Below are 12,039 nucleotides of genomic sequence, written 5' to 3'. Positions count from 1 at the left end.
CGGTCAGAAAGCAGATGTGCTAACTGTAAAAAGCGTTTTCTCTGTGAAGTATAAGAAGTCAAGTTCCTTCTCAAATCTCAGCTCTGAGAGGATGTCGGGTGCCAAATCAGTTAATGATCAAATATTTACTGGATATACACCATATACTTTATAGCATGCTAACAATAAATCATATATTTGAGTCTACATAACAACAGAGCAGATTCAACTTGTAAAAACAAAAAAAAAGTTCCTCAAACACCAGTCATGAAATGTCATTTCATGTTCCTGTGATTGTAAAATTTTACAAGTACTACTCTCATCATAGCAAAATGTTCCCCTGCTAAGGATTCCAACAGATGATCTGGAAGAACTCAGTGTAAGGCAGTGGGTGGGAGATACTTTGGCTAAAGCTGAGGTTATCTAGAAATCTCTTGTTCCCAATGCAGAGGATAAGCTGCTGTGCATCTGAGTACAGGTTACATCTGTAGAAAGATACTTTCACAATACACTACTTACTACTTTCCCTGTATTTCTGAATACTCAAGATTTTTACTGACAAAATAGGAAATATTTCACAAACAGTTTTATGGTACAGACACATATGCATGCAAACATTATATTCCTTCAACAACTCAGTCAAGCTGTGTTCTCTAAGGCTTGACCATGTTTTCATCCCCGTCATCTCCTCTACCATGTGGGTTGCTTTCCAACATTCTGGGAACTCAAGGGACTAATAGTGATGGTATGTTTGTGTCTATAATGCCATTCGACAATGGAAATACAAAGAACTCATTTATCTGAAATTTAGAAGAGCATTACTTGATTTAAAAATTCTTACAATGCACCAATATTCTCACTGATGAAGTTCAAGCTTTTTTATATGTACATTAGGGTCAGTTTTCTTCTGGTGGCTGAACTACAAATGTGAATGTTATTATGTAACTCAGTTCTGTTTTTTAATCATGACCCTGGATTGTACCAGATTCTAAGAAGTGAGTAACAGTGGAAAAGAGTAGAGAAATTATGGAAAAGTCAAAACCCCAAGAACCATCAGAGAGCCTTGGTGCAAACATTTTAGAAACAACTGAAAGGAAGCTCTACTCTTTGTGAATGGTATAATCAAAGTGTTGGGGGGACCAGCAGTTGGCATAATGGCTATGTCACTGCACTCCCATGTAGTTGACCGCAGTTCAAGTCCCGGACCCGGTGGCTTAAACTCACTCTGGGCACGTGTGCGTACGTGCCCAAGAAATATCTTGGGGTAATTTCTTGCTTTCTGTCTCTCTGTCTCTCTGTCTTTCCGGCAAGTACACGTATCCTATAGCAAAAACCTCTCAAAAAAAGAAGTGTTGGGGCACTGACCACAAAACAAACAAAAAAGCCCTCCATATATAGATTTTACCTGCAGATGGTTGAAAAGTGATTTTTCTGTGATCTTGTAACACCAATATTCTCACTGATGAAGTTCAAGCTTTTTTATATGTACATTAGGGTCAGTTTTCTTCTGGTGGCTGAACTACAAATGTGAATGTTATTATGTAACTCAGTTCTGTTTTTTAATCATGACCCTGGATTGTACCAGATTCTAAGAAGTGAGTAACAGTGGAAAAGAGTAGAGAAATTATGGAAAAGTCAAAACCCCAAGAACCATCAGAGAGCCTTGGTGCAAACATTTTAGAAACAACTGAAAGGAAGCTCTACTCTTGGTGAATGGTATAATCAAAGTGTTGGGGGGACCAGCAGTTGGCATAATGGCTATGTCACTGCACTCCCATGTAGTTGACCGCAGTTCAAGTCCCGGACCCGGTGGCTTAAACTCACTCTGGGCACGTGTGCGTACGTGCCCAAGAAATATCTTGGGGTAATTTCTTGCTTTCTGTCTCTCTGTCTCTCTGTCTTTCCGGCAAGTACACGTATCCTATAGCAAAAACCTCTCAAAAAAAGAAGTGTTGGGGCACTGACCACAAAACAAACAAAAAAGCCCTCCATATATAGATTTTACCTGCAGATGGTTGAAAAGTGATTTTTCTGTGATCTTGTAATACTTTATGTAATTATCTGTAATTAAATTGGTACGCAGTGAAAATAATCAGCTTAAAGTGAAATATTCAAAACAATTGCTGGACTAAACAACATTCTTTTTCATAAAAGAAAGTGTCATACACAACAAAGTGGCTAAAAGAGAACGGAGTGAGCTGAGGGTAAGTGTAGATCCTAGAGCAATGAAAGCCATTTGTATTATCCTTACTTCTTTGAATAAATTCAGATGACAGCCCTCTTTCATTTCTTCATTCAGTTTGGAGGCCAGATGGCATTAGAATCATTTACTTCACCTTGTTGTGCTTAATTACTACAATCAACACACTATTTTCCAAATTAATCATAACAAAGTAATTTCATTAGTAACACAGCAGGCTGTTGAATTATTAGCATCATAACAGTTTGCAAACAATTAAACTTTATTTGAACCTTAAAAATTTGCAGAGTGGAACATTATTGTAAGATCTAATGGCAATAGAGTACAAATTCAGTACAGAGCAAATAATCAAGCAAAATGCTATATAAAATATGACTTACAATCACCTTTGAAAAAAATGAGCTCTCTAACTGTTCATAGAAAAACAAATAAAAGCTAAGCAAACTTAATGAGAACATAGCAATTAGCATATTTTCTAACAAGCCATGTTGTTTAAATTCACATTAATGATATTATTATGATCTTGAAGAGTATGTGATCTATTGTCAAGGGTGTAAAGAAAACTTTCTCCCTGGTAGTACACAAATGATTTCATCGAATGAATAGAAAGTAGTCATGAATCCGAAGTAATGATTCTTTTTCCTACCACTGTCATTTTAAACCTTTCCTTTTCTTCTTATAGCCCCTACCTATATTCAGGTTAGAGAAGAACAAAGGCTAGAGTGGCTCTGGACAGAAGTAGCACCTTAATTTCTGTATTGTCGCTGCTCACAGAGAGACTATCTGGCGTGGAAGTGTTGGTCATCAGTTGGCAAAGGACTCCCTCTCCTGGATCAACCGGAAAACGAGGCAGGAATCGCCTACAAGCTTTACGTTCTGGGCAAGTCTGTGTCTGGGTGGGGGAGGGGTTTCCAAGTGGTTTCAAATGCGACGAAAAGCTGCTGCCATCTACCGGCCCTGTGCCAGGAACTGCACTTGAGCTGCCACCCAAGCAGGGAACCTGGATCCACAAGCAAGGCCACTTTGTCAGTGGAAACAACTGCTTCTGCTTTACAACCACTCAGGCTTTGAAAACCGGCCTACTAAATTCAACTCTGGTTGTCTAACTTCTGCCAAGATGATTCCAATCTACTGTAATGACACTCTATTAGCAAAAGGTTAAGGATTGCACAAAGGTAATTTCTGAAAACACTAACTTGATGATGTCTGTCTATATAAATGGGGCTTACTCGCAATCCCTAAAATGAAGAGTTTTTTGTTTTGTTTTTACATTTAAAATGGGATGATCATGGTATTGAGGGAATAATGGCAGATACTCTGAAATACTGCTTGTAAATAGTTTTGCTTTTTAATAAGGAAGGCTTTTCAATGTCATCGGCTCACTGGCATAGTTAGAATCTTTATAACGCAAAAATCTAAAAAGTTCAACAAAGATGGTGTCTGCTGGGCAATCATTCGCTATTGGGAGATTATGGCTATTCCACGTAATTATCCAATCGGCAATACATTGTGATATATATTAAGGCTATAGCTCTCAGGCAGTTAAAATACTGGATTTCAAATACACGTGAAAAGGTAATGATAAGATTCCACGAATCCAGTTCAGGCTGACGCTACCCTTCCGCACACCTGTTGATACATGTTACTGTCATGAATTCGACTCTCCTCTCCCTCCTTAGCAGTGCTTTGGGAAGTTCAGAGGGAACCTAGTGACTCTGCAGATGCCACAGCATCGTGATACTACAGCAGGATAAGACAACGCCTGGTTATGTCTCCTTACCTTGAGAGTAGTACCTTGAGATTCTTCACACCATTATATTAGAAATAAAATAGAGTTTCTTAAGAATTTTTTTAATTCCATAAATTTAAACAAAACGATGGCAGAAAATGCTGCCACGTCCATCATCAAAACCAGGTCATCTGTTTCCGGAAGGTGCTTTGCACGAACCACAGCGCTAGTTCACACATGTCTGGCAGGTCACACCACTGCTGTTTACGAGTCTGTCATTTTTCCCCTTTTCTGGTAGCTACACTTAACGGGAAGTAAATTCTTCCAATCTATAAAACTCTTTCATGAAAACTTGTTACTGCTGTGTAAAAGAATCAATGTCATGACAAATCATCTCCAAAGCTTTAACAAAACCACATTCTTTAGTACCTACCAGAAACGTGCATGATATATTCTGTTAAAAAATTCCATAAAAGTATATATTACTTTCTAAAAAACAATTAATGACCAATGACTAAGAGAAATTACAATTTACACCGAAGTAGCTGTGACTATATGATACGCATAGAAAAGAGGTAAATGCTTCATGCAAATCAAGTGGGTAAATAAAAACTATAATTTTTTTTTTTTGCAAAATAGCAACAGGTATAACTTTACTGCTTACATCTAATTTACATCAATATCCTTCATTTAATTTACATCAGAGGAATATTTTAATGAATGCCTGCACAAAATAACAAAGACAAGCGATATTCAACAAAACAAAGAAAGGTTATGAGCTGTCACTTGTGCTTTCACGATGCTTCTGTAATAAATGCAGAGCTTTTGCAGACAAGCAGAAGAATCTTCCTCTTCTGCAGGCAGAAAAGTTGTATTTTAATTTTTTCTTCAGTTGAAATGTTGACTTTTTTTTTCCTACTTAAGGAAAAAAAAATTTACAGTTTTAGCCAAGGAAAATGAATGTTTAACATGTTATCAATTCAGCTCCTCAGAAAGGCCATAAAAGTGGTATTTTACTAAAGAGAAGGAGATTTGGGGAAACAGCTGGTTACCATCAAAGGAAATTTTTCTAAATAATCTACTCATTTCTAAAGTTAATTCCATGAAGTTTTTTTTTTTTAATTAAACCAGATCAAACAAAACAAAACAAAAAAAGATTTGGGGACATAATCTTCATGTTATCAGAAAACTACAAAGATTTTTAAAAAGGCAAAGACTCATAAGGAAGAGACCAAGAGAACATATGAGCTATTACAGAATATTGGATTAAAATGTACTTACCCAGGACTCTCAAATATCATACATCTCCATTATGTAGGCTTTAGGCACCAAGCCAATGGCTCCCTTCATTTCGCCTACCCACCAGCCATATCTATTGTATTCCTAATTGAAAACAATATGCAATATTAACCTTTAGTCTGGTGTAAGTACAATGTCGTTTGTATGCAACTTCTCAGGAATGCGATTTCTTTTTATAAAGTTACAAGAGCTTGAGCTGTTTGTGGAAACATTTTTATCTTTTTTTGTTTCTGGGCACTTGAAGAATACGGTTAGGCAAAGATTTAAATTAATGTACAACAACACAAAGCCTGTTTATGACTAGGCAGAAAACACAGAAACAGTCACTCATGAGAAAAACCTGGAAAATGAAACTATCTGAGAAAGCTGGTTCTTGGGGGTCTCTCTTTCTCTCTGCTTGCAGCCTGGGGACACCTTTCATATATAACTACCAGAACCAGATGTTACTAGGTTAAGTCCAGGATTCTTAAGATACTGCATCTACCTTCAAGAAGCTTATCATCTAGCAAAGATAATTTTTTTTTCATAATGAACTACTTAACTCCTAAATTCATAAGATCTAGAATAATTTAGTGATAGAGTGTAGAGGTGTGCCGCTTCTTAAGAAACCTAAAAAACACATTATAAACGGACAGACAATGAGGAAACACTAATACTACAAAAACATTTTTTTGCTTTACAAATAATTCACAAACAAGTTCCTTTAAAATAGCTTCCCTAAGGCATTTATTGTCCCTTTTATTGATCATAAACTACCATAGATAAAGGATAGGTGGAAAGAATTTAAAGGTGGTGTTAGATTCACCCTCATAGTGGAAGATCAATAAGAAATAAAAGTATCTCAAGTTATAAAGGCAAAATATTAATCTAGCTGTAAAAAAAAAAAAAAAAAGAAGAGTGATTGATGAGTCACTTCTGCATTTACTTTGCAATGTGAGATAAACAAACCTGTGCCCCTTTCCTCCCCCCCCTTTTTCTGCACTGACAGACACACCACCATTTTAGGCATTGTGAACCCTCTGGAACTGGTCCCATATGTCTGCCTGAATGACTAATGTGTTTTTATCTCAAATGTATTTATGTTTAGTGAGATACGAACAAAGTAAAATGAATTACAAGTTTCAAGAATAACATTTCCCAAAGCAATACTCTGCATGACCACTGTAGGACTCAAATTTAATTTTTCATATAAAATAAACATTTTAAATCAATCCCTAAAGTAATTTGATAGGTTATGATTTTCCAACATCTGCGTCACAGATAAGTGTTCATATGCATATTAAGTTACATATGGGGAGGGAATGTTAATATGAGTATTAACATCTGTATTGATTAGTATGCTATTGACCACTGAAAAGGAAAATGATGCAGTTCTTCAATACGAATGTGACTGCATGAGCATGTATTATTGATATGTCCTCCATCAGTAGAGAGATCATAGGATAAAACCTAAAGGTGCTTTTTAAAACAGTGGGCAGTGTCTCAGAATTAAGTTCACTGGAAGGAAAAAGTAGAGGGAAATGAGGAGAAAAGACTAATCACACACTTCTTATTCTATTAAGGGCGCCGCTCTGGCCTAGGAGGCAGTGGTCACGATTTTAGGTTTCAAAGTTCGCTAACAGTGTGCACTTAGTGGACAAAACTGTCTCAGTAAGGAGAATGTTCAATGATGGCGACTATAATCTACGTAGGACATATTTATCAGAAGAAAATACCAACTTAGTGAAAGCTATGATTAGCAACCATTGCACCCTAATCGCTACCCAATAAAACTGCCCTTTTCAATTTTTAAGGCAATGAGTACAATTAGAGCTTGCTGCCTAACAAAACAAGTGTACTGAACCTTGCATGAGCCAAAGGCCTACACTGGAAGGTCTTGAACCGGAGAGTTAATAGAGTAAGTCTGAATGAAAGCTCTTGCCTAATGGCAATTTAAGATATTTTATAACTGAACAGTTGGAAAGAATAAAGGAACTGAGCTCCTTCCCACTCAGCCGCCCACAGTACTAGATATAGGAAACACTCAGTGAGAGAGCAGGTGACTGACCCAAACCTGCTTCCAGAGACTGACCCTCATTCTGGGTGTCAACATTTAGATTCAAATTACAATCTAGAATGTTCGTATTACTTTATAATATTCCACTTTGGTTAAAATCTATGTGGTTACAGCCAAGGGCATACTGTCATTCTCAAAAAGCTCACTCGCTCTCAAGTGTAAAAACTTGATTCACACCAAATCAAAACAACAAAAGAATGGCAGGCTTCACACGTGAGAGGCTTCTGTCCTATGGTGGACCAGAGAGTCCGAACTGGAAAGCTCAGTAGTAAACAGCAGGGATGAGCTTTTCCAGTTGAAAACAAATCCCTTAAAAGTCACACTGCATGGAAAAGGAAATACGTTTTAGACTGATGCTCTTAAACGCTTCAATTAATTTTGAAAAACTGAGAAACACATGAAAGACATACCTCATGCAAGCACTCTAAAACATCACTGATTTTAATCAGAGAGGAGTAAAAATAAAAACCAGAATATTTATCACATTATATTCATAAGGAATTCCATGTAGTACTCCTGGGTAGCATTAAGAGATAAGATAAAATATAGTGAGGGGGGAAATCTAGAAGGCAAAGGTAAGGATTTACACTGCAGCCACTAGACTATGTAAACACAGCTTTCGCTTTCTCACTACCACCCTCTGTACGAGCCGCCTAAGCACCATGAATCCCAATTAAACCATTTGCCACCTGTAAACTGGAATGAAAATGCTTCTTCAAGTACAGTATTCGAAACTCCGGCCTGAAGATTCACCATCTTACAAGGTTTCCCTCTGAACAAGAAAATCGGCCTGTCTTTGCCTTTCCTCTGCCCTCAAACAAATGTGATTATGAATGATATATTACTTACAGTGGAAAATAATGCAATCAATGCAGTGTCGTCTTGTGGTCCACAGACTAATTATCGCATTGTTCTATAAAGTCACAGGTGGATCATTAAGAAAATAAACAAACAAACAAAACCCCTCAATCCTTATCTTGTTAATAAACAAAATACAAAAAGGCAAACCCTACCAGGCTGCCATCTAAATCTCTGAAACGTTAGGAAGCAGCGTGTCATCTTTATGGCAATGAGACCTCAGGTACAAGAAGGGCTGCCATCTGGTATCCTTCAGCCTATCCGGCTCTTAACGTCAACTGAAATGCTAACATAGGCAAGTGACTGTACTTCGGGAGGACTGATAAAATAATGAAGAGTCCTTTAATCTACAGGAAACCATTCTAGTCAATTTATAAGAAATATTGCATCCCTTTGTAGGACGTGTAATTATTTTCTATTAATCATGTGCTATAAAGCTACATTATGCGGTTATTCTGTTATCACTAGAAAGAGGCCTGCAGTCAGCTTCTGACAATGTTAGGTAATTACTAACACAAAGCTGCTTTCTCCTCCCGCAGTAATGCTATCAAGATCCAGAGGTGTAGTGATGCTTATTGTATAAAAATAGTACTCAAAAGGAATTCAATATCTGCAAAATGGATGGCTCCGAGGCAAAATGTAATGTGGCAGTCAAAGAAGAAAAAGAAAAAAAAGCCAAACTTGCCCAATAGTCCGAGAAAATAATGGTAAGCCCCACTGTATGCCCTTGATCTAACTCTGTTTTCAATTTTCATACCATTAAAATCGTTTCCCCTGTTTTAGTTTGTAGTTAAAATATCAGGCCCAAAATTAATATGTACTAAGCAATAAATTAAAGTGATTGCACAATATAGCAGAAAAAAAGGGCTAGTTTTGATAAAGCGAAATAAAGACTTTACCCACACAACATTAAACATGTCCATGTTTACTCACTAGCTCAATCTTCTCTATCTGCTACTGTATTATTTTACACTTAAATAAGGCCCCATCATTTACTTAAATCTTTTTCAGCACCATGATTCTCACTTCTCAAGTCCATTTTCTGCAAACCATATGGCAGAATAATGTTGCCTTAACAGAAACCTGAAACACTAATAAGTTTTTCTGATGGACTAGCCCTTCAGAAATTAGTTATGGATATGTTTGAAAGCAACAGGTATTAGAAACGTTAAAAGACTGTGTGTCCTGGGGCCAGCAGGTGACATGGTAGTTGAGGCACTGGACTCTCACGTGGCTGACTGCGGTTTGAGTCCCAGACCTGGTGGCTTGTTTTCTCACTTTCCCTCTCTGTCTTTCTCCTTGTCTCTCTCTGGTCAAATTAAAATGAACTAATTAAGTAAAATAAGTACTTCTTTGGAAAAAATAAAAAAGGCTGTGTCCTTTTTCCACACACATATCTGTGCTTCAAAACATATGAGCCTTTTCTGGGAATGAAAATAATTTTATTCATAAAATACAACATGTAGTAAGTTTAAGAATCAGTGAATTTTCCCACTGTTTCCCCAGTATTCACTGTGATATTTTCAAATTACTCATAAACACTGTAGTATGAGAACTATATATTTAAAATATCTAAGTAGGGGACAGCAGCTTGTATTAAGGGTTAAGATGCTGGACTTCCTCATGGTTGACCTGGTTCAAGTCCTGGACCTGGTGGCTTGAAAATCACGCCAGGCACGTGTGCATGCATGCCCACATTCCCAGGAGGAGCATGAGGGAGAAGGGACAGGGCACGGCATCCTCTCTGGGAGGTGATTTCACACTTTCCCTCTCACTATCTTAGGTGAGTGCATGCTTCCTATGGCAAAAAAAAAATAAATAAATAAAAAATAATTTCTTCAAGAGTACGTCTTAAGTCTCTTCCTTTTTATTATTTTTGAGTAGGAATGTTATAAGAATCCTTTCATTTCTCATACATCTGTCATCTCAAAAGTTTCTTCTAAAATGCATGATGGGAACTTGACAAGCTCAGTGTTTTACTGTTGCTGTAAATATAAACTGCTGGAATCTTAGTTTTCTAATCTGTTAAACGAGAAAACTGACTCTCAGAGTCTATAAGGTCCTCCATAATGTTTGAACACCACCATTCAGGAACCTGGTTGAAGATACTAAGTTTCCTAATGGCTTATGGAAATCAACCCCATTACTTCATAATTTACTATGCAGGTATGACTTTGAGATCCTCTAATTCAAAGAATTACTATTTTTCCCTTTGTGTACTGTGCACTGCATTTTTAAAGCAACAGAGATAAAGAGCAAACAAAAGAGCTGATCGTAAGAATTAATTCTTGTAACCAATTTTAATTTCTATTTCAGAGTCAAGACACGTTTAACTCAAATGTCTACAAAATCAACAGCTCTAATACTGTATAGTAAAAACAGATATTCAGACTGATGATTCGTAGATAATGTTAGGCAAAGAAGGATCAAGTCGTGCTCAGTAGAGGGTGGCTTTTGTACTCGGTGTGTTTCACCTACGGATGCCTGACTCTATTAACTGTTCTCAGGTTCACCCACTCCATTCTAGTCTGCCATCGCTCAAGTTCTGGCTCCCACCTCACCCTGGGTCACTGCATTACCAGCTCTGCCTCTCTGTTCTTCCCAGAAGCTGCCTTCATCAGTTTACCTGCTACTCAAGAACGCATACAGCTCCCCCCTACACAGACTACAGATTCCACTGTTGGGCTTGTTCCCACCCTGCTGGCAATACCCTCCTGCCACCGCACCAGCCCGCATAGTCCAGCCTCCCACGCTACACCCGGTACATGGTACACCGTCCCAGGGAGTCCCTCCTTCCCCAGCATGTCCTATCCAATGACTAAGACCCAACTCGAGTTACTCTGAATTCTCCTCTGAACTATCTAATCCATACTTAGACCTTCCATTTCAAGCTGACTATTTATTCCTCAGTAGGCTTCATACACATCCATTTTATTCCTTCAATTAAAACAAACAAACTCACTGACATCAGGGGAAGCCCTAACACTTGATCTGTGTGTCTCATACTGTAAGATGTGTAAAAAGTGGTATTTTCACGTTTTATTTCTTGTTCTCCAATTAGGTGCTTGATAATGAAACAGACTCATCTTCTTCTTGAATGATGCACCTGTTGACTGTCCTAAACTTTTTTGGTTAAATGTAATTTTCATTAGGAATATCTTCTCCCTCATGCATTTTAGACATACTTAAAGAATTTTAGTAACAACTAAGCAAGAGTCTGTTCTGGAGTGTGTTACACGTGCAGGTTCACTGTGCAGCACGACACATACTGCCCGTGCCCATGACAGGCCCACCATGCCCATGAAGCACTGCATGTACATGGACATCGTCTAAAGAACTTCAGCCCCGCCTGAAGGAAGAGGGATGTCCTTTTGGAACTGAAATCAAATCATCCCAGTTCTTAGAAGAAATGAATTTAGCTGAATTTATTTGTAAACACTGAAGAGGCTAAGACAAAACGCTACAGAGGTAGAAACAGTGGGGCAGGTAATGGAAAATCTGCTGGGTTTTCACTGCCTTATTATCTTCTCAGGAGATCTGGTTCTCATTCCAGTTCTTGCCTAACTAGAGATATGACCTCGAGCAATCTCCAAGTTCTCGGGGATATTTTTGTTTGTTCACATTTATATTCTTCATTAAGAAGAAAAATAATCTAGTTACATACTTAACATACATCAGTAAGTCCAATTATTATAAAGTTGGACCATCACAGAATTACCATTATGAAGTCTATTTTATATTTACTACAAAAATGTCTTGTTGAGGCCATTACCTGCCACTCCTGAACTTATTATATAAAGTTGTTGGGCCGGATAATCAGTGTCGAGTCTAGAAATTTACATGAGTGTATTTCTTTAAAGGAGCCAATGCTGGGAAGAGCCAAGATCCTTCCTTTATGATGAAAAGAAATGATTACTT

General features: G+C 37.6%; 1 protein-coding gene across 2 annotated transcripts in view; it reads right to left on the bottom strand.

Moving 5' to 3' along the window:
- Positions 1 to 2,423: 2,423 nt before the first annotated feature.
- SKAP2 (src kinase associated phosphoprotein 2) overlaps positions 2,424 to 12,039 on the bottom strand; it is a 200,180-nt gene continuing 190,564 nt past the window's right edge. The window contains exons 12-13 of one of the 2 annotated variants that reach the window (XM_027765931.1): positions 5,190 to 5,291; positions 2,424 to 4,826 (exon numbers count right to left, since the gene is read on the bottom strand). In XM_027765931.1, the coding sequence (XP_027621732.1) occupies positions 5,199 to 5,291 (93 nt within the window). In that variant the 3' untranslated portion in view covers positions 2,424 to 4,826; positions 5,190 to 5,198. The remainder of the gene's footprint in view (positions 4,827 to 5,189; positions 5,292 to 12,039) is intronic. The other variant, XM_027765930.1, reaches the window with a different exon arrangement.

This window comes from Tupaia chinensis, unplaced genomic scaffold (assembly GCF_000334495.1).
Source record: "Tupaia chinensis unplaced genomic scaffold, TupChi_1.0 Scaffold139943_1, whole genome shotgun sequence".
Lineage (NCBI taxonomy): Eukaryota > Metazoa > Chordata > Mammalia > Scandentia > Tupaiidae > Tupaia > Tupaia belangeri.
Note: the sequence above shows the minus strand (reverse complement) of the source record. Positions and strands in the feature narration are given on the sequence as shown.